The following is a 22,853-nucleotide window of genomic DNA, read 5'->3' as shown; positions in this document are numbered from 1 at the left end:
CTGTCTCAGTGAGAGAGGAAGAAAGGAGGCAGAATTCACAGCTAAAGCCTGAAAGGGGAAGATATTCCTTTCCCTTCAGTGCTTGACAGAAACTGCTTGGGATATGACAGATGGAAACACACTCCATGACTCCAGCATGGAGACTGTACTTAGGTAAGTGCCACTTTAAATTCCTTAACATAAATCACAGGATTTACTAACTCCTTTAAGAGGTTAGGCTAGTGAATGCTATTTCAGAGAAAAAAAACCAAACCAAAACAAAAAAAACCTCATGGTATTTTCTCCAAAAAACATCTATGCAAGTCAAGTGCTCCTCCAGAGGCAGAAACACAAAGGCCACCCATTATTTCATAAACAATTTTGTGTAAATGTTTTGTTTTAAAAACAGCACAGCAGCTCAAAATCAAATTAGCTATTCAAGGGTCATTTTCATCTCACTTTGACTTTTTACCTGGCTGCTCCATCTTGAAAAGCCATTATTAAATTGCCAAATTAAATGTACAGCAATTAGAAATTGCAGTAGACAAACTAAAAGCTGAGCTTGCAGCCCTCCCCCTACAGAATTACATTATCAACACCAACAGTGCTGCGTGAATTTTAAGACAGAAATGTAACAAGTCACTTTTTCCTACTATGGTTTTGCTTCCAGGGTTACTAAAAAGGGATACCAAAAGAAATACAATTTTTTCCCTCTCTCAGTTCTGCACTTAATCCCCTTTTCACCACCACCTAGTTATACAGAAAGGACAAATTATTAAAAAAAAAAAAAATCACCAAACAGTAGAATGGGCCAATAGATCTGATTTAAATTATGTAGAATGCTATTTGAGGGCAAAGCATGTTGTGCCCGAGTTTAAAGAGGAAAAGGTGCAGTTACCAGGAATTATTCTGCTTCCATTTCCATGCTGAAAGCTTTTGCTGCTTTCTCACAGAAGGCTAGAACAGCCTTGTCCCACACAAGTCCACTTCAGTCCAGACTGTGGGATAGCTAATTGTCAGGAACCTTATCTGCCAGTGATAAATGACCACTCATTTTCAGGTGTTCAATGCTTTTATTTTGTGTTGTCAGCGCAACTTTACCACCACGGCCACCACCGTATGTGCAACAGCTTTCACAAGACAAATCTTACAAATGTACAACAATATACAACAGATCAAAACATTATTCTTGCACTTTCCACAGCCATGAAACCTATGCACCATTAAGTCAGACAGAAGAAATACAGCTATTACAAATATGTGACCACTAGAGGCAAAGCAGCTTTCTTTTGCAAAATATGAGAAACTCAACTTACTTTAAACATTATTATCCCCCTCTAATGACCCTGTGCCCAGTGTTTACCTGAGTTGTGATGGCAGTGATTCAGTGCTTCAGCAAGAACCAGGTGTTTAAGTGTTCAGTGCAATCCCCCAGAGATACACAACATGCCTTTAGTCACAGCATGCTTTTTCACACACTTCCTCTACTCACATCCAAGCTGCTCCCTGCACTACAATACTTTTCTCCTATGCTTTCCTAATCAACTAAAGCAACATCTTGTCATCTATCAGTAGCATTAACCTAAAGAGAAACATGAAATTTGAACACAGTTTGAGCAACTGACTCAACTGTCTAAGAGAGGATAACATTTACAAAACAGTATTAACAAGAGCTGGCAAACAAGAAATGAGAAGCCAAGAAGGAGCCTCCAGCTCCCAGATTTACATTCCCTGAGGTGCATCAGGAGGTGCAGGGTTAGGGGAGGCCATGTAGCCCACCTGGGGCGGTGCTCCTGAGCTCCCAGCCTTAGGCACAGGTGGGGAACTTCCATGGGGAGGATTTACTGGATGCCAGGTCCCAATGTAGCGGTAGGCAGGAACCACAGAGTCAAAGCCAGGCAGAGGCTGCTGGCTGAAGGGGTCTGACACCACTGGGTAATACACCGGCCCATAGGACAGGGGTGGAGGCTCTGTGTTTTGGAAGTTACCTTAACAAAAAAAGAACAAAAAGCACATTCACACACTTCAGCCACACTGATGGCCTTTTTATGCAGGTTTCGTGAGCATGAACACAGCATTGCTCAAATACAAACCATTTGCTGATGCCTCCAAGGGAACCTGGTGGACCTCAGCTTGCCCAGCATCAGGGAAGAGCTGAGGCACTGACTGATCCAGGACAGGAGCTGGCTCAGCATATGCTGGGTAAACTTCCACTGGAGATGGAGGCAGCACTGGCTGCACGTACATCATGGAAGGCCAGCAGCTCTGATGGCAATACTTGCAGGAAAGGAAAAACATGGTCACAGCCACACACTCTCCAGCCCTCCTCCAAATCACTGCTACTTTCAGATCTCAAGTTAGGAAAAAGTGAATTTTTTTCCTCCCTAGCCCTTTAAGACATATAAACAAACAAAACCCCCCATCAAACCAACACAGCTTACCAGGAAAGATACCTGCAGCAACAGCCACACTGCAGTTGTGTCAAAAGTCTTTACAGAGAAAGAAGATTCCCATTTAACTTTGTGATATTCAGAGATTTTTCCCATTTCTTCTGTTGAAGGAGCTCATGTTGCTCTTTCTACCTCCCTGAGCAGCAGCACTGACACTGTACTTAACTACTGCTACAGAGAATGCTTCAGCAGAGCAGATTTCCAGAACACAGAGAAATGGTGCTAACCAGTCTGAGCTCAGCTGCACAAGTCCTAGGAGACTCCATACACACATCTCTAAGTGGTCTTTGATGTCTTATATAAGTACACAAATTCTCTTGAGAATGGCTCAGGTTCTTCCCTTCTCTTCATGGAAAGGATATTTATCCACCATCAAAATACAAAAAAAAAAAAAAAAAAACCAAAAAAAAAAAAAACACAACAAAAAAAAAACCAAAAAAACCAACAAAACCCAAACCCAAAAAAACCTAAAAGTAAAACTAAAAAACCACCACTACAACCCACAGTAAAACAATTAATATGGTGTACTTCACATTTTGAGGTAGAACGTCACTTCCTGAGCCAGACTTTATTCTCCACCAAGAAAGTCCATCCATATTAATAGTCCAGTGAACAGAATGCACACTTAGGACACTTGAAAGGTTTGACTACATCAGTACATTTGTCAGGAAACCCAGGAGTTTTTACAGGTAATTTACTATACTCATTTTAAAAGCACTTACTTGCAATCCCATATTAAAATAATACCGCAAGACCTTTGTATCTGAAATTAAAGGACAGGACATTAAAGAGCAAAGGAATATAAACCAAGAAGCAAAAGCAACTTACATTAAGAACATTTTATTTGAAGTTATTCTTACTTAATGAATAACAGTATTTCAGCACTACCTTTTCTTTAAAATTTCAAGAGTAAAGAATGCATGTTGAGTATAAGTAGTTGTTAAACTAGTTTTATCTTTTAAACTAAATCCAGTTAGATGTTTGTGCAATGGCAGAGCATTTGTCTGGCCAATTAATTATTTAATTCAATGACTACATTAGCTTTAGTTTTGGTTTATTCATCTTGATTACTCAAGTAATAACTCAGTTTTTTTCACAAAATAATAAAAAAAATTGTCTAAGCAGCTAGGACTTAACACAGAGCTTCTCACCAAATTTTGGGGCCCCCAAACTGTCACATTAAGCTCAGTGGAGGCAGGAATAAGGAATATATTCCTATCTCACAAGGGTACTCAGTTCCCTGCTTTCTTGCAGAGTCTTTTACTTCTGTCTTCCCTGTACTGAATAATTTGCCTCCAGCCAAGTAAGTGATATGCTGAGAAACAGTCCCAGGTGTGTGAAGGGACTTTGAAACTTCTCTCCAAAAGCAACAGGGTTTTGAACTTGGAAACACATTTCCAACTGTCCAAAAGCTGTGAAGCAGCTTTAAACCTTTAAAGATGACCCACTGAAAGGGCAAAAAAAGAAAAAAAGAAAAAAAGAAAAAAAAAAAAAAAAAGAAAAAGAAAAAGACTGTGTGTTTAATCCCATGATGCAGTTCTGGAACTGTGCATGAGAAAAATGGATTTCTTAGATTTCAATACAGATTTGCTTTGAAGGAAGAGCAAGTGACCTATTCCACAGCACAGACTTTGAGCTCCCAGCTGTACTAAAGCCAAGGGAAAGCAGGGAGACAACTCAAAAGGAATTGTCTAGGGATTCAACTCAGCAGCACCTCCAGAGCTACCATATTCCATCTTCACAAACACCCACCCTGCCCTAGACCAGGCTCCACAGCGCTTCCCTGTCCACCCATCTCCCACACTTCCCCAGCCCTGCTCTGTGGCACTCTGTGTTGTGTTTTGCTGCAGGAAGGCAAAAGCATCAGCAAAGCAAGCCACAATTTTAAAATGCACATGGATTTATTCCTCTGTCTCTGCTGCCAATTCTCAATTCTTTGACTGCTCAGCCCATCTATCAGGGCAACAATCCATGCAGCTGTTTCAGGAAATGCACACAGATCCTTCCTTACTTAGTCCTGAAAGTATTGGTGGTCTGGCTGTAACACTGACCATGTTAAGTGAAATAGTAAAAATAACTCAAAGGCTTACACAAGTGCAAACCTTTTAGTATCTAGCTGAAATTCCATCTACAACTGGGAAAAGCTGGGCGTTTTTTTTAAAAACCCAATTTTGTTCAATTGTTTATGCAAATCTATGCAAAGCAAGCATAAGAGCTGAATGAAACATCTGCTTCCACAGCAGCAATAACAGTAGAAAGGAACTGCTGGGAGGCTGAAGTGACAAACTGACACTGGAAACACTGACATCTGTGGAATGATGGAAAAGAAGCCAGTAGAGTAGGAGACCAGTTTTTGTTTAGATTGTTCTTTTATATGTCTGGAAATCAAGTCCATCTTCAATAAAACTTGTTGCTTATGAAGCAACAGGTAAGCCAAAAGAAGTTACCCATTCTGATATGAAAATATAAAGACCACATTGATGCCTGATAAAAATCTCATCTTGTGATAGTTTTTACTGTGCTGTTGGGAAGCTCTGGCCAGTACTGAACACTTTGTTTCTGGAACACAACAATTTCAAGCATGCTTTTATCAACAGCTCCTTCAAATGCAAGGCATCAGGCAAGGGCAGGACACCTGAGGCTAATAAACACACTTGACAAGTCCTAAATGCCATTAAAACAAGATGCTATGAAAACTGGAATAAATGCAGGTACAAGTAATGCTAGAGCCCACAGCTGGATTTCCTCCCAGGTCCAGGACTTCAGTCTGTTGACAAGTTCTGCTCCCCATCTATACCAGGCCTATGGTCTTTAGCAAAGCACACAGAACTCCAGATCAAGCACACCCACATCCTTCACCGTGCCCTATTCCAAACCTGCTGGGTTTCTTAACTTAAAGGCCACATAGATTATACTCCAGCAGTGTAACATAAACACTACATGCACTATTGTTAACTAGCAACCTTTAAAACTTCTACAGCCTGTGCCAAGGACAGGAGCAATATGATGTGGACTGACTCAGCTGAAGAGCTCCAGGCAGGGTCTGGAGAGGTTATTAATCCACATCCACTCCAGATTCTTGTCAGCATGCTTCACAGCCCATTCTCCCAAGTGGGGAAAGCCTCAGCTAAGGGCATTCAACTAAAGCTGGAAAGCAGGAACTCTGATGTGTGCATGGGATCAGTGATGGTACCACAGCAGGGAAGGGAACCAGAACAGCCAAGATTAACAAATCTTGGATTTGAGGGCACAGGCAAGGCAGCAGAGTAACTACAGAGCACAGCAGCAGCAGTGTGAAAGCAGCAGGCTTGGTCTCTGCACTGACTGCTCAACATGGACCTCAGACACTGTCCCAGCTGATGGCAGGGTGTGACAAAACTACACACCCAAGGAACAAGCTGACCCTACACTTCATCCCTGGCTTGTAATACCACAGAATTACAGTTTGGAACCATAAAGGAAAACAACCAAAATGCCCCACTGAACTGTGCAATGACACAACTTGTAAATACACAGTGTTCTTATTTTAATCAGTTTTCGGAAAAGTGATTACTCTGCCACAACATGATACAGGCCAAGCACCCTCCCCCTGGGTTTTCATTTATTTAAGGTGCTGTCTAGAGCTGCAATAATCACATACTGGAGTCAGATACAAACTTTCTGTTCAAAACTGGGAATGAAAATGTTTTAGCATAAGTATCTATAATATTATTTCTCATTCCCTGCAAGTGGCAGAGAGCCATTTCTTCTCACTATGTATTCTCACTTGGTGCTCTGTTAAGCTTCCAAGGAGAGCACAAGTCAGAAGTGTGCTGGAGAGCAGCAGGAGTAAAAATACAAAACACCATTACCTCGAGGCAAATCACTGCCGCTGGGATCACAAGAGTAAGCTGGAAGAACAGCACTGGCTTCTCCCACCTCACTCACTGGGGGAAGAGGAGCTGAATAAATTGGGAATGGCACTGAAGAAACTGCTACAATTGGAAGGAAACAAATGTCACCCAAAAAGTCAACTTTGCCATGGTACATCAAATGAGTAAGGTGTTAAGTTACACAATTTGGCACGCACTTTGACACCTTGGTGCCTCTAAATACAGGCTCTAACAAAATTCTATTCAGCAGTCACTTTGAAAGAAGAAATCACTTGTACAGAAGAAATTTTAAAACTAGATGGGAAGGTTTCAATCTCTCAAGCCTTAACTGCACTTCTGTCTGCAAGCTGTATATCCCAGTTAAAGGAAAAAAGTATTTTTCAATAACTTCTACATATTAGAAGGCAGGCTGGACTTCTAGGACCGTTATGTAAGAGAACAAAAGGGAACAGACTAATCACTTAAAGTCCTCAAAAGTGTGACAGTAAGCCCACAAAAGCAAGGGAAGGTTTGAGACACATCAGGACAAAAATCTTCTGGACATTCAACTGTTAAATGTCCTTTTAGGTGGCCCACACCTCTAACACACCAGCAGGTTGGCACCAGTGAGCAGACAGCTTCGAGAACTGTGCTGACTAAACTCTCATGCAGAATAGAAAAAAAAAAAAAAAAGAGATGTAAGAAAAGTGAGACAGAACTGAGCAGAATGGAAGGTGGAGATTTTTTAGATGCTAAATGAAAAGTTATAGAAGACAGGAGAAATGCTCTCTGCAAGAAGGAAAACAGAATTTTTTCTAACTGCCATTTTCCAACAGCAAAGCAGGTAGAGTCCTAAGGTGGAGAGTGCACCCTGTGACTGCCCACAGACCTGATCTCCTTGCACAGAGGACACTAAGGGACACAAAAATAAACTGGAACACTCCAGCCAGTGACTCTCCTGGAAGTGATAGTGTTCTAGAGGCTTGTTACCTCAAGTCAAGAGGAAAATTAGCTGTAGGAAAGGGGAGGTGAAGGGAGCCGCACTGAACTTCTGCCTTCTGAAAAGAATTTTCTAGCAAACACTTGGCATTAACAGTTGAAGGTGGCAAGGGGGAAACCCAAAGCAGAGACCTCCAGTTCCCATAAAAATTCAGGGGCAACAGCCCCTTCAAAACAAGAAGCCAGCAGCCAAGTTACAACTATGTAATTCTAAACCAAAGCAGGTGACACTTTTTTTTTTTAAGCTTTTTAACACTTGTTTTGGATGGGGGGGGGGAGAAAGGGAGGGGAAAACGTAACTGAAAACTTGGAAAACCAAGTCCACAGCTGCAGTCTGTACACTCTACCTGGCCTCCCCACAGAAAAGGGAGATACTATGACAGGCTGCACTGCTGTTTGTGGGGGAGGTGCTGTTATGACACTGGCTGGAGTGGAGGCAGCAGAATTTGAAGAAAGACCTGTAGCTGGAGCAGTATAAACATCTGTGGAGGTGGAAGCTGTTGCAGAGTTCACCAACACCTGGAAAAGAGTCAAGAGTCTGCCTCTGCAATTGGCTTTGACAAAGACTATGAAAAATACCACACTTTTCAAAAATTCTCACTTCACACAAATCCATCTTGTAAATCCTAGCTGTAAAGGCACTAAGTATCCAAACTCTGTAGAAATTGGCTTGAAAATTCCAGTTTAGAGTTGCAGACACCTGCAAGGCATTTTCTATTTTGCTTGTATTTGCAGGGAATTGCATTCTCTGCTGCCAGAGGCTGTGAGGGGTCCCCAGAAACTGTCAGAGTCCAGGCAGAGTGGTTATCCCTCCACAGGGCCACCACAATGAAGTGTGAGATACAGTTCAGAGTACCAGACACTACCTTCTGGGGATAGCTGTAGGAAGCCACTTCATCTTGAGGTGACACTGAGACTGGCCCTTCTTCCTGAAGAGATTCCAAAGCAAAGCATGGTCCATTTCAGTGGCAAAGAAGCCACAAGGCACACACACCACGCCCCTATTTTTTATTTTTAAATTTATGGACCGTACACAGAGTGTCTTTTGTAGCTCAATTAAACACAGTTTTATTGTGGCATGCTCAGGACTGCTTCCACACCCACTGTGGAGCAGCAGGTGACTAAAGATTTCGTTTCAAATAAAAAAATTAAAAATTCCAAAGTAAGTTCTACCACAGATGAGATCTCTCCAGTCCCACAGAGGAGGACTAAGATTAACTGGAATATAACCTGAAGAGTGGTCTGATAAAAGCAAGTGCTGTCTGGAGCAGAGAAGGAAAAGTGAACAGCATTCAAATACACATTTCTCCCTTTGCAGAGGGAAAGGTGGAAAATCAATGTATCCAGTGCAATTCAGACTGTACTTGCAGATTCAGATTAAAACCTCACCATTCAGGCAGGAAAAGGATATGGAATATATAAAGGAATGCTGATTTCATTTCTTTTATTAAGTCTCTAGCCTACTATGCATCTAAGGACAGTTTCCATGAATGCCACACACCTCAAAGATCTCAAATCTGAACAGTCTGAGTAAAACTTACCAAGTTTGCTGTAGGTTCTGCTGAAGTAAACACTGTTGCAGTTTCACAGCTGGGATCTAGAGGACATAGGCAAAATTAATTGAAAAGAGCTGCATTAAATCTAATCCTTCAGAAACATATAAAAAGCTCATAATTGAGTGTATTACATTCACCAAATGTTCTATCAGTAAAGACTTAAAACTTTTACTTACCTGAAGGCACATATATATATTCCTCATGAAATTTACCTGCAAGGGAAAGGGAACAGAAGTTTTGATTCAGGGGGAATGGAGTTATTGTAATTACATTTCAGTGCATCCATTAATAACCTGCTTTCAGTATTATCTCACTTTGTGTCCTTTAGGACATGTAAGGAACCTACTTTTGACAGTGAAAAGCAGACTGACAACCTCTTAAACGTAGTCTGCCTCTTAATCCCTTCAGAGCTCACCATTTTCACCTGCTTCTTCCTCCTCCTCTAAGGCACTCAGGGTCTGCTTGTTAGATGGAACAGAGTTTGGACTCCTTGCTATCCAGAATGTTCCTGGACCATGGACAATGGGAGCAGGGCTACGGCTGCTCTGAAAAGCAAAGTCAGAGGCATACATTTAAAACTAATTTAAAACCTTTCCATGCTCTAGAGACAGACACACAAAAACAGGCTGGCAGACCCAGCTTGCTGCAACCAAAGCTTACTAGAAGCATCATCTGTGTGTCCATTCCAATGCAACAAACATGCCTTTCCTTTTCCTGCTGTTCTGCCTTGCACACTTAAGGCAATTCAGAAGCTTCACCATTGTCCTATGCCACGCAGTCAAGCTGCTCCCTCCCAGAACTCAGCCAGCTTTATCCCAAGCTCTAACAAAGCTGCAAAGGAGGGAGTAGACCCCAGACAAGGCTGCTACCCCCAGCATGCATTAGTGCTCATTCTAGAGCATTCCCCCCACACCAGCAGCAGATCAGTTCATCCAAACACTGATCATCATGGACAAAGATCATCTTCAGGCACAACGAGTGGAACCAGAAGGTGGCTGCTGGCACAGACAGCAGTGTCTGCACTAGGCTGACCCACACGTGCAGCCCTGGCTGTTTCAGAGAGCAGCACACCCCCAGGTTGCCCACAGCACTCCTTTGGTTTTTTACACGCCCTTTGCTGCTGCACTGAAATCAATCTTTAGCTGCACCCCAATTTAAAAGATTAGTTCTCTGAAGGAGGAATATAGGCTTGAGATGCTCAAGTAAAAGAAGTTGATTCACTCTTGTGATGGCTAAGGTGACACTCAAAAACTCTCCTCAGAAGACACTGGTGACTATGAGATCGATAAAGTGCTCAGAGAAACTTGAAAGATTTCCAAGGTTGAAGCAGAGGTGGTAAGTCAGAAGATTCTCCCACCAGGCCTCTAGCAGCATGGCAGAGTCCTCTGCGAGATGCATCTTTCCCCAGGAAATGTCACATTCCTTTACAAAACAAGACAAGGAAGAGACAGAGAAAAAGCTTTGGCATTGACAATAACAAAGTCACTGAATGAACATGAAAACCTACTCATTAGGACCTGCAGGCAAGTCTAGCAAAGGGGGAGAAAAAGCCACTGAGCTGTATTGATTTCATGTTGGAAAAAAGAAAATGCAGAATAATGTGTCCTTATTCCTTGGCACTCTTGGAGGAAAAATCAGAGCAAAGATCTAGTACATCAGAGCAAAAAAAAAAAAAATACTGGTGCTGAAACAGCCCTAAGCATATTTTTGCTCCCTCATTTAAATAAGAGTCTAACAATAGTTCATTTCACTGCTTCAACACAGCAAAAAAATTCAAACATACCAGGTTGTTTTTGGAGTTTTTTTAATCTGTTTTCCTATTCAGATACCTATGTATAAATTGATATTGTTTTTAGCACTCCCAGATTTGGACTAGGTTTAGACTACAAATAAGGGGAAAAAAAGCATTTTAAAGTTTAAGAATACACTTTGCCACTTTATCTACAGCTCAACAAAAAGACTGCTTTTAAGTCTAGGTTTGCAATTTTTTTCCTGTTTCTGTAGCAGAAGAAGAAACCGTGTCAGGAACAACGTATTAATCCAAAACATCACAACTACAAATTCATAGGAAAAAAAATACAGGCTATCACTATCCAGTTTCTGAATCTTGCTACCCAAATGATAAATTATAGTGTGGCAAACAAGTGAAAAGCTTTCTCTCACAATATTTAGATCTAGACAGAGTACAGGAGGAAAAGATTTTGTTTTCAAACTGCAATAGAAAGGAGAAGCATGATTATGTTTATGAAAACATGCTTAAAAGAAAATAAGTGTTGCTACTGAGGATACAAAGAAGGGAATATCTAGGAAAACTGAGGTTTCAGGCAGGTTTTACAGGAACTAGACTAATTTCAGTCCTCCATTGTCAAAAATGCATTCACTACTAAGCCTTACTCCAAGAATAGCTAAATATACAGCAGGTTGTTTTGGTTAAGAATCATTGTGCATTTAGTTTCCCCCTCCTCCTCTCTCTCTGAGAGGCTTCAGCTTACCCTTTGTTCATAACTCACAGGCAGAGCAGGAAAAGCAGTGTCATCTCCTTCAATTTCACAGAGAGTTACAGTTTCTTCTGGCCCCTGGGGCTCCTCTGCACCCCCTGCCATGAAGCCATACTGGCACTCCTTGTTCACACAGGGCAGCGGGCGGCGGCTGCGGCTGTACGAGCTCGGGGAACAAGAGAGGAGGTGAGCAATCACCACCACCTGCACTTCCACCTGCACTGGCTGCTCAGTTTTAACTCTCTTCTTTCTGCAGAGCCACCAAGAAACCTGCTTTTTCACACTCTGCTGCAAACAGGCAATTCATGCCCCAGAATCCTACCCAATGCCTGCTACAGCAATTTTTGGTGGAAGAGGTTTGCTGTCACTCACCAGGACAAGTTGTCGTAACTCTGACAGCCTCTCTTCCCTGGGCTGGGGTAGAATGCTACCTGAGGCCAAGCATGTTGTGCCTGACTATAAGTTAGGCAGATGCCCTGAGTTTAAAGGGGAAAAAGTGCAACTACCAGAAGTGCCTCTCAGCTGTAGGCTTACCTGAGAGGTAAAACTCTCTCCTAACCAGTCTACAGCAAGAGTGAACAGGAAACAAGTGGCCAACTCACGTTTTCAAAGCTTCCTACCTCGGCATCCCGGAGTCACGGTGCTGTCTGGGAGGATTCTGCTGGTGATAGGGTTTGTAGGGTGCCATGCCTGCACCTCCCTGGGAGCAGTGGATGGGAGGGAAGCGCCCTGGGGGAGCACTGTGCTGCAGCCGGGGTGGCAGCAATGGCTGTCCCCTGCTGTAAGCCACAGCCATGAACACTTCCTTCCCACGGACCTTCTTGAGCATCCTCTTCCGTGTTTTCATGTCCATTTCTGCAGTTTCCATTGAGGACAGAAAAGACATTTACACCTTAAACCTGAGCTATGGTCACAAATGATAAAGAGAAGAATTAATAGCTGAACCTATAGAGAAGAAAGCTAGTGGCCTGCTCCAGAAAAAGTGCATTGTAAATATGGAAAGTACAGACCCTTCTTTAAATGAATCAAGCAGGAATTCTACACGATACAAGCATCTGACATGGGAGTACCTTCCCAGCTTCAGCTGATCCAACCAGCAGTGTTAACACCTCTCTGTGCAGGCTGCATTTATTCATAAAAGTAAAAAAACCTCACAACTCCTCCCCCAAATTAAATTGAACCCATATTTAAGTGGGTCTCTGGTCCATCCATGCATCTCTGCTAATGCCAGGTCAGACAAGCTCTCTGGTTCACTACCATGTCTTTTAGACGGTTCTCAAGTGCCAAATCTGTTCTGGGCAATTTTGAGCAATACCAAATTTCCTCTGTATTTCAATAGATTTGCTCTCTTGCAAAGTCAAATTCATCCCTGCCTGAAAGATAGCTTTCTATCAAACCCCTGCAGTGGCCAAGTTTTACATCACAGGGTGAATCGAGTCCATTCCAATATCCAAAACCTGCTACAGTTACAATTCTCATGAGCAACTCCCCTACTTCCCCAGGGAAGAAATGCTTCTGGAAGCCTTGTACCAACCTATTCCTGAGAAATGTCCACCTGTTACTTTCTGATAAGCTCCTCCTCTTCTGTTGTGAGCCATATTCCAAGTAAGGACAGGAGCCACTTGTGACACTGGCTTTAAGTTTGCCAAAGGAACTGTGTGCCTGCAGGAAGGACGCTCATGTTAGCAGTGCCCCAGGGATACATTCTGCACAACAACATAAGCTGAAGCAACACCAAGACAGAAAATAGCTTGTGAAAATAAAAAATCTGTTTCTCTGGCACTAAGCACACATTACTGCTACTTGTTTAATAAGAAAATACAAGCTAGGCTTTAGTTTAAATAGTATTTATTTTGCAGGTCAAGTCTCTCTCCCCTGCCTGCATTTGTGTACCTCCAGAAGTACGCCTAAAAGCAGGGCACAACACAGAATTTTTTGCAGGATGTTGTCAATACCAGCTTTGGAGGAGGGAGAATGATTGAACAGCAAGGGGGAGAAAGTGATTACATTCACCAGAAGTGCCAATTATTTCGTTGCTTGGGTACAACATAAAAACTCCAGAGAAACCCAACAGCAGAAGGCAATTTGCTCTCTGTGAATTAAGCCCAAACTGTAAAGATCACTTTTATATTCCAGTGAAGGAAGAGCAGCAAGATTTCACACAAAGCGTTACAACAATGATTTTGGTCATTAGAAATCCAAGAAAAAAAAAAAGCCCTCAACCAGAAGGAGTTTAAACTTGAAGTCATCACCAGACTGCTTACTTTTCTGCCAGCTCCTCAACAAATACAGTCAGCGTGTTGCTGTCCTGTCCAACTTCCTGGATGTGAGCATTGTAATACTTCTCTCCTGGTTCCAGACGCACCTGGAGAGAGAATAAGGGAAGCTCTGAAAAAACTTAAACTGCATCAGAATATTGTCTACAAACCAATAATAGCAAAGGCTGCTCCCAGCCAGTCCCATGTCAGTGAGCTGGCCCAGGAGTCTCAAATACTTCTTCAAAATGGCAGCCAAAATAAAGAGTGCTGTACTAACTTCCGAGAGGCTAAAAAGAAATAAAATCAGTCTTGTGAGCAACTGAGAGACAAGATACCAGCTCCCTAACTTATTTTTATCCCCTGTGCCCAGCAGGTAAGTGCCAAGGAAGACTGCTGCTTAAGAACTTGAGAACAGAAGATAAAGTAGGAAAAAGAAAGCACTGCTCAGTGAAAAACAAGTCACTGAATCATTAGGACTACCTTAAAGATTGATAAAAAAATATATATACTATCACTACAGATGACATCAGAATACAAAGAAAATTGACCTTACTTTCAGCATCTCCTGTCCAGATTATTCTACTCCTCCCTTTTTAGCTCTTCCCTTTTTATTTTATAAAAATATTTTGCTACTTCACTGTTGAGAAAGGTAAGACTATCCAGAATTGTTGCTTAGCCCAAGTGAAAAAATCCAAAGACAACTACATCAAAAGCACCCCCTGTGCATTTTGAGCTCTGCCCAGAACTTCCACACTCAGGGAAAGCGGATGACTGGTTTACATTGAATCCCCAAACTGCTCTTCTGTCAGACTACCAAGTTCAAAGGTAGATTCCAGAAATCTAGCTTTTAAATTACATTTAAAAGAACATCTACAGGGAAGAGAATGAGAAAAGCGTTAGAAAATTCTATGAACTCAAATGACTTCATGGTTTATCATAGTCCATTTAAAGTAGTTTTAACAGTTTATCATAACTGAGTCTCCTTTGAGTACTAACCTGACACTTATCTCCTAAATAGTACTGTCTCCCAGCAAACACCATGTAGTCAGTTTTTTGAAGCTCTAAAAAGAAATGAATAAATGAATAAATAGAGAAAAAAAGCCCTTAAGCTACTGCTCATTCTTCACATATCCTACAAGTACTTCATGATAGCATCCAACTACAATTTATAGGCCAATTGAGTTAAATACTTCCTGTGCATACCTGAATATTCCCCGTAGTAGCAGTGGAGTAACTCTAGGTGTTCTTACAATAGACCACAACCAGGCTAAGCCACATGAGACCAGCAACAGCCAGATAATGCAGCAAGCAGCACTGCTACAACACTGCAGCTTCTGTGGTAGCACAGAGCTAATCCTGCATTTAATACAAATCCTGGAATTAAGAATGTTGGACATCTCTTATCTTGCCAGAGTCCCAATGGCACTTGGCAAACATGAAATGTCATCCAGGAAAAGCTAACATTGCCTAAAGTATCCTTGCTGTTAGATTTCAGCTTTTTTTACCTCTGTTCCTTGCCTGGCTTCTCTGCACGTCAGTATTCTACACAGATAATTGGTTACCACACTCTGTTCCAAGAATTTTAATGATCCTCATTACTGATTACACCATGGTGAAATGCTGGAGTTCTTCAGCATGCAAAGCACTTTGGGTCAGACATCAAGTATCACTTAAAAACTTATCTTTCTTGGTAACTTCTTGCTTTACAGATCAGCCACAGTGAATGCCAAAAAGCAGCCAACCTTTCCCAAGCCACGAGAACCATGAAATCTCTGCAGAATGTTCAAGCCCAGGAGGGCTGGGAGGCAGGAGAAAAACTCATCTGACAGATCTCAATGCTAAATTTGAGATCTTCATTTTTATACAATTCTGAGGCCAAAATCGTGCTCTATAAAGAAGTCTTTGCACACATGCTGCAACAAAAAACTCTCATATTTGACTGCTTTCCAATACAACAGAATGGCAACAGAGTTCTGTGCTCTGCTTTGAATCCTCCTGTTTCCTGTGTACAGTCAATGAGTAGCAGAGGTCAGATTTTTAGCAACCTTGTACCATTATACAGTATCAGAAGCTGGGTATTTTGTACTTTGAACAGCAGACAGGAAGCCAAGAACATGCCCTACCTACAGCTATGTGCTGGGTTCACCTGTGTCCTTCACACTTCAGCTGTGAAGAAACAGGTGACAGAACTCAAGATTCCTAAATTTAATGAGAACCCTACTACAGGAAGAGTTTTTTGGCTTTTCCCTTTCCAAAAGATACCTTTTCTACTGTCCAGCCAAACATCAAACTCCACATTTCGATAGATGGTAGAGTCCAGTGCCTTTAGCACTTTATAAGGAACAGGCATCTTTGGAGGATTTTCTGGAGGCTAAAAACAGAATTGGAATGGAGCATTAACAAGTGTGTTTCATGTGTTCAGCACAGTCTCTATTCTGCCAGCATCTGTGCACCATTTTAAAAAGTACAGATGCTATTTTCTAAAATTTTCACTTCCACTGTATTTCCCTAAACACTAAAAGTCAACAGTATGAAAAGAGATCCAGGCACTCAGGTGCTGAGCAGACTGACTCTGGAAAGCAGAACAAGCTCAAGAGTAACACTTGGCATTGTTCTGTACTCAAAATGAATTAAAGGAAGCCAACCAGACCTATGATGCCACAGCCTCAAAAGTAAGCAAGAATTTCAGTTATTGTATCTAAAAACTCTGTACAGTTTTGAGAAGTATTCTGAAGCAATTTATACTATGGTCAAGACAAAAGTGAACTAATTTAAGCCACATTCTGGGAAAAACAAATCGGGAAACATCTGCTAAGCTCCATCTTTTGGGGGAAATAAAAATCAGCTAGAGAAGGACTAGAGAATTTCAGAAAGTAAAATAGCCATTTCCAGTTTAAGAGAAACTCAAGGGCAGAACCAAAAGACAAGTAGATGGAAGAAATAAGCCACCCACTAACCAAAAATACATTTTTATAAAGTGGTAAAGAGGATTTAGCCCTAACAAGGGTAACATCATACAACCGGAAAAAAACCCCAAAAGCAAACCATAAAGATTTTTCCCTGAACTGCCAAACCTTTTGTTCTTCAACGCCTTGTTTGAACTTGGTTTCCTGTGGATTGTCAGTATCGTTGCCTTCCCAGTCACCCAGTCTAAAAAAATGAAAATAAGATTACAAAAGCTACAACACATGATCTCTAGCCAGGATTAATATCACCGACTTTCAGACAAACTGAAAAAGCACCATGGTGCCATCAAGTGGCACATTTTACCTTAAACACCAGCAAGGTGCAATGCAGTGGAGGACCAGCCTTTTCCAAGCTTTAAGAACTGGACCTTTGCTTGTTCCAATACCCACCCCTAATGAGGGCTACTGCTTGCATTAGGAAAGGATGAAGGTGATCCCCACTGACTGAATTCTTGCAGTGTCAAGGACAAAAAGACACTCTGTGCCAGGTACCATCAAACCAAGGCTGTCTGCAAGCATTCAGAGGCAGCTCTCAAGTCTTTCAGAGCTATGGAGGCTTAGAAGAGTAATAAGTCTCTCCTTTAAAAATAATAAGAAAGCTCTAATGAATAAGGAGCAATTTTACTTACAAATAAGCTGTCATTTTACAGAGTAACACACAACTGTAACACAGCCTTCAGCATAGGACAGCCAATTATGTGGCACTTCCCAGCTCCAAGGAAAGCACACTCTCTTCCACGATACACTTGAGCTTTGTGTTTGTGTCATAACATAGGAGAAGAATAGTTAATATTCCATACAAATTCATAGAAACTTGGAAAAGTTGTCCTCTGCAAGGTTTTTAAGGTTTTTTCTTTGCTTCCCTCTTACCAGATCCCCTGCCCAGCATACTACCTCTTTTCTGATGGATTTCTGGGCACTTTTTCATGGAGACAACCAAAGTTTGCATCCTCACTTCCTACAGGAGCACTGTTTCTGTTCTTCTTGGATCCACTTCGAAACACCTCAACTGCAGACCTTAATTCTTCCTCATCCATGCCAAACACATCTTTGTAGAGGATCTCATATAATACAGCTGAACAAACCAACACAAAGCTCAATAACATGAGATCCATAAGAACTCCTGCAGTTTTCAAGGCAAGCAGACCTTCAGATATTATCTACTGTTACAAGGCAGTAGTAACATCAAATGCAGTTAAGGACAGGATCATAAAGTAACTCAGTTGGGAATAAGGGACCTCTGGAAGTCATTTGGTCCAAAACCCCCTTAACAGGTTAAAAAATTAGTCTATGCATAAAAATATACCAGAAGTGAGCTTCCATCTCTCTTCTCCCCACCCCTGAAAATTGAAACAAACCCTGCCTCTAAACATGAAAAACATAATTCTCTTCCACAGAAAAATGATTTCAAGTTTACCCTGGCAAATGGCAGCATTTTCCTGAAATTGTTTTGTATACACAGAGTCATAATGGCCGTTACCGGAACAACACAGTAAAATCTGGGGAAATTAAAAAAAAAAAAAAGTTTTAAGGCTGGAATGATGTAATCCCATCAATTACGATGAAGTCAGCAAATTCTGATATCCTTTCATTCTACGGTTGACACCAATTCACTACGAAAACAGTAAATAGTCTTAAGCATGAAAAAGCTGTAGCATCAGCTCAAAAGTGAAATTTAGGTAAAGTCTCTAAGTAACTTTGTATCATACAAAGAAAAAACCATCTGTACATCCTGCTGTATTGAACATGAAATAGGAGTTTGTTTCCAAGACCACCATTTGCTCAGGAGGTAAAATAAATACAACCCATTGAATGCAGCACTCTGAGACACGCTATCCCAAGTGTCAAAGGCACATTTCATCCTTCTATGCCTGCAAGACTAGAAGAGCATTTACTTCTCTAGCTCTTAAAACCTTGCTTTTAAGAAGCAGAAGAGATGCTTTCTGCAACACATGCATTGACACATCATGTAAACATGTGCCACCAAACTTCTTGGCACACAACCACAGCCAACTGCAACGGGCACAAGTCCTGAAGCAGCTGTCAGCGAGGATGCTTCCCAGAAAACCAGCTCCCAGAAGGAGGCCAGATGCCAGGACTCCTAATTCTGGGTGCTCTGTGGAATCTGCCAACACAAGCTCTCCTCTTGTGGTGAGGAGGAGCAACACCAGAAGGAGCTGCTGCCCAAACTCACAGTGTAATGCCAGACAGCTGCCAACACTTAATGAGAGTTCTGGTGGGAAAGCCTTGAGCATTTAGACCATGCTGTTTGATTTTTAAACTCAACTCATTCTGGAATTAAATTAAGCTACACAGGAAACAGTGTAGATGAAGAAAGAAGCAGATGTAATGAAGACAGCAATGCTCATCAACAGATCAGTAACAGCTACAGCAGCACGGGTTCAGAGCAGACTGGCCACCTTGGCAAATCTATCAGCCCACACTGAAATCCACACCACAGCAGCTTCACCAGCATCATACCTGAAGTAGCCACATAACTGTGCACCCACACCTACACAGCTCCAGAAAGCACCAGAGGGGTCAGATGCAAGGTAATAGACAGTATTTGTCCTTTATGCTCCTTCCCTTTTGCCCCCAGCAGTAGTTCTGATGTAGCTAAGCTGTTCCAATAACTCCCATTCTGAACTGGGACCAGTTTGTAGGTCACAAAAACCAGCTTGTTACGGTGATCTCTTCCCATTAACTTCCCCTTTTCAGGGAAAAAATATCACAACTCATCCAGTTTCAGGAAGAGTAAGGAAACACACAGGCAGGGGAACAGAAGGAAACTGCCCTCACTTCTACTGACCTTGTCTTCAAAGCCATTGTCTGTAGCACGTGTGGGTGGCTTCCCGGGGTACCGGTACACAGTGAAGTCTCGCCTGGGTAAGCAGAGGGAAAACAAGACTTGCAAGAGCACACTTTCACTAGAACCACGTTATGAAGAAGTTTCCAGGGAGCAGTTTAGAGCTGTTGGTTTACAAAAAAATCAAGCATTTATCTCCCTGATAAATGAATGTGACCATAAAGCAATAGCCAGATGACCAAACCTATCTTGAGGGGAAAACAAAAATTGTCTGTGAAAGACCATGATGTTTACTCACAGATCAAGTCAAGTACTTATACTTACAGAAGGGTGCTCAGACACAGACTATTCAGTTTAAGCGATTTAGGCACCCTGCAAAAGGACTAGAACCTCAGTGCAGGGAGCTAGTAATTCCTGCCAAAGTTCAGTTGTTCCTTCAGTACCAGGACAGACTGAGCCTGCAAAAGGAGGCTTCTATTTCCTACCACTAGAGAGCCAGACTGCTTTTTGCAGATGGCAGCATTAAATTAGCTTAATTCAGCAGGACAGCAGCACCTGCACAGTTCTGTGCTACCTCTGAAATAAATAGCAGTGTTTACACACCAGGTAGGGCAGGTACTCCTCACTCCTGGAGCTTTCAAGAACACCAACATGAGTTTTAGTCATGCTTGTAACTACCACACAGTGTTTCCACTGCACACAGCTCCTTGTTTTTCCCCATTTTCCAGTCTTCAGCCACTAGAAACAAACACTTGATATTCAAATTTAATATCAGCAAAAAGATAACAAATATGCATCTCTGGAAACTGGCCCTGCCCTTAATCCCCATTAGAACAGGGGCTGTGATGACACCATTTATGTGTCAGTTAAGTAAGGTTTTTAGGGAAGCATTTCTCATCCTGTTTCACACATTCACCTCTCAGTGGCAAACACACAGAAAGTTCTGGCACCAGAACCCCCACACCAAGTGCAAAACGAAGCAAACCTTAAGAAAGGAGTACTTACTTGTACATCATTGATAAAGCACTTATTTCCAGCTGGCCAGCACTTTCCTATGCAGTATTATGAGAGTATGTGAGATAGCTGAAGCATCTAAACATCAACAACTATATGCTACATTTCTGTTGTGTTAAAATTCTGTACTATAAAAATACCTGTTCAAAACCATCAGTTTGTTAAAGCAATAATGCACTGAAAGCTGAGATATAAGGATTTGGGGGAAAGGAGGTAAAAGGAGTCTGCTACGTGGGGTGGCCACAATTACCAAAATTAGTAAGACTGAATTGCCGCCAGAGTTGCTCCAACACATCACTTTAGATACATTTTTTTTAAACCCACATTTGTTTCAGAAACGGCTGCATTCACTGAGGTTACTGGTTAAAGACTAAAGAAATAGACGTTTGAACAGTAAAGGAAGAAGCAGGGCACTGTAAAGCCTGACAGACATTTCATTTAAGGTACATGCCACATATTTTGGCTTTTTTCCTTCTTAAAGAACTACAGTTATGAATAAGCTTTTACTGTCTGGCCTACAGAGACTGCTCCTTTGAATCCATGCCAATTTCCTACCAAAATTGGTATTGTTCATATATGTACAGTTTGTTCACATTTATCAGTACAACTGTTAGTATTACTTAAGCAATTGATTTCCCATGTTTTGGGTCTATCTAAAAAAAAAACCCCTACAAACTCAAATAACCACATTTTAAATAACTACCTAAACACCTTCCTGTTCTCAAATAACCGTATTTTAAACTACCTAAACACCTTCAAATTTAAATCTCTTAATAAGTCTTAGATCAGGCTTACCTTTGGATCTCCTAGTCGTTCTAGGTATTTCTCAAATGAGCCTTCCACAGACTTTTAACAAAACAAAGAAGAAAACAGGTATAAAGACTTAGGCAGTTAGAAAGCAAAGTTAAAGTTAAACCTAAACACTACTTAACAGCTACCAGCTGTTGATTTGGAGGGGGCAAAGCACGTAGAACATAAGAATGATTTGGGGTATCCATGTGATAATACCCAGAGATCCTAAAAAATACTAAGGATATGAGTCTAACTAATATTCAAGTCCCTCCTAGATTAGATGAAGCACTTAAATGCGATTACAGGGAAAACAAACAAAGAAAACCCCAAAACACACCACTACCCACAAACCCACACTGCACACACTCAAATTGCCACAGACAAAACCAACCAAAAACCACACCTCAAAGCTCCACGACTTTATGTAATTATTCCAGCATTTCCCTGCATCTTTTGACACTGATTTCTTGCTCCAAAAATCTACACCTTTCCCACCTACTAAATTCTGCAATGGTCACTCCACAGAGAATATACTACACAAATAATTTGCCTCGTTCACTACTAAGTTACTTCTAGTAACTTGTTTTCAGGAACTTCAGAACCAAAGTCAAATAAAACTTAGGCAACTGCAACGCAACATAAGGAAGCAGTCACCCTGTCATTTCTCCTGTCTTTCAAGCATGACAAACCACCGTGTTCTCAGTGCTAACCCACCGACCCCCTCCCACAGCATTTCCCAACTACACGTACCCAGCTTTTACACAGAACACACGGTACTTACGGATTCAAACCTCGACTGGTGCTGCCTCATAAACGAGACGCAAGCTTTCCTAACTTCTGCGTGATGAATTTGAGATGAAAACAGCTGGAAAAATAACGGTAATAAAGGAGAAAACGTCAAGAGTTTAACTTACGCTTCGCGTTAGGCATGAATTCTCCGGACTAACGCCACCACAAGAGGAGGCAGCGCAGAGGCTGGCGGCACCTGGGGACACCTGAAGCTGAGGGGAGCCCAAGCGCCCGGAGCCGGTCGCACCCATCCCCACACACGTTCCCACACATCCCCACCTATCCCCGCTGCCGCCACCTCGCTCTGGGCACCCGGCCGGGTCTCCAGGAGCCCTGTGGGGGCACCCCCGGCCCGCCCCGGGCCTGAGGCGCCCCGGCTGCCCCCAGCCCGGCCGGCTGCGCACCTGCTCCGACACGGCTCGGAAGAGGCAGGAGGCGTCCTTGGCCGTCATCTTGCGGTACAGCCCCAGGCTGCCCAGGTACTCGTCCATGGCCACCTCGCTGAAGGACTTCTGCCCGAAGTACTTCTTGGAGCCTTTGTGCATCTTCCCGGCCGGGGCGGCTGAGGCGGGCGCGGAGACGCGGGCGAGGCGCGAGGCGCCGGGCGCGCGGCCGCCGCTAATGAGGCGCCGCTAATGAGGCACCGCGCCCACCTGCGGGACCGCCCGGCCCCGGCCCCTCGGATCCCGCTGGGGCTGTGCCCGCTGGGGCCATGTTAGGTTGTTTCAGGCCAGTTTTTAGGGTGCCCGGCGCCTGGCGTGGGTGCGCATCCCAAGCCGCGGGAAGCGGCTCCTCCCGCACCTGGCCTTGGCTGAGCTCGCTCCTTCAACTTCATCGCTGGACTGCAGAGAACCAGCGCGATCGTCAGTCCAGTGGTTATCCAGAATTCCCCCTG

General features: G+C 42.6%; 1 protein-coding gene across 1 annotated transcript; it reads right to left on the bottom strand.

Annotated features, from left to right (window-relative positions):
- Positions 1-1,042: 1,042 nt before the first annotated feature.
- LOC128814494 (putative bifunctional UDP-N-acetylglucosamine transferase and deubiquitinase ALG13) lies at positions 1,043-22,556 on the bottom strand. Its single transcript, XM_053990371.1, has 22 exons — positions 22,363-22,556; positions 21,951-22,034; positions 21,173-21,223; positions 20,369-20,415; positions 19,367-19,439; positions 17,975-18,056; positions 17,452-17,632; positions 16,666-16,741; positions 15,854-15,962; positions 14,588-14,652; positions 13,598-13,698; positions 12,868-12,995; positions 11,954-12,188; positions 11,328-11,499; positions 9,251-9,380; positions 9,012-9,047; positions 8,821-8,876; positions 7,627-7,798; positions 6,281-6,403; positions 3,152-3,192; positions 2,073-2,256; positions 1,043-1,967 (listed from the first exon to the last, which is right to left on the bottom strand). Exons 1-22 carry the CDS (start codon positions 22,501-22,503, stop codon positions 1,702-1,704), a joined length of 2,553 nt encoding a protein of 850 aa, XP_053846346.1. The 5' UTR covers positions 22,504-22,556; the 3' UTR covers positions 1,043-1,701.
- Between the last annotated feature and the right edge of the window lie 297 nt (positions 22,557-22,853).

Source organism: Vidua macroura, chromosome 14, assembly GCF_024509145.1.
Source record: "Vidua macroura isolate BioBank_ID:100142 chromosome 14, ASM2450914v1, whole genome shotgun sequence".
In the NCBI taxonomy this organism is placed as follows: Eukaryota; Metazoa; Chordata; class Aves; order Passeriformes; family Viduidae; genus Vidua; species Vidua macroura.
Note: the sequence above shows the minus strand (reverse complement) of the source record. Positions and strands in the feature narration are given on the sequence as shown.

Bases quoted from the DNA above. Each gene is read 5' to 3' on its own strand.
- LOC128814494 (XM_053990371.1), bottom strand. From the start codon at position 22,503: ATGCACAAAGGCTCCAAGAAGTACTTCGGGCAGAAGTCCTTCAGCGAG. The intron at 13,699-14,587 runs GTTAGTACTCAA...TTCTCTCTCCAG, and splicing joins ATTTAGGAGATAAGTGTCAG to GTGCGTCTGGAACCAGGAGA. The intron at 8,877-9,011 runs GTAAGTAAAAGT...TATGTCCTCTAG, and splicing joins ATATATATATGTGCCTTCAG to ATCCCAGCTGTGAAACTGCA.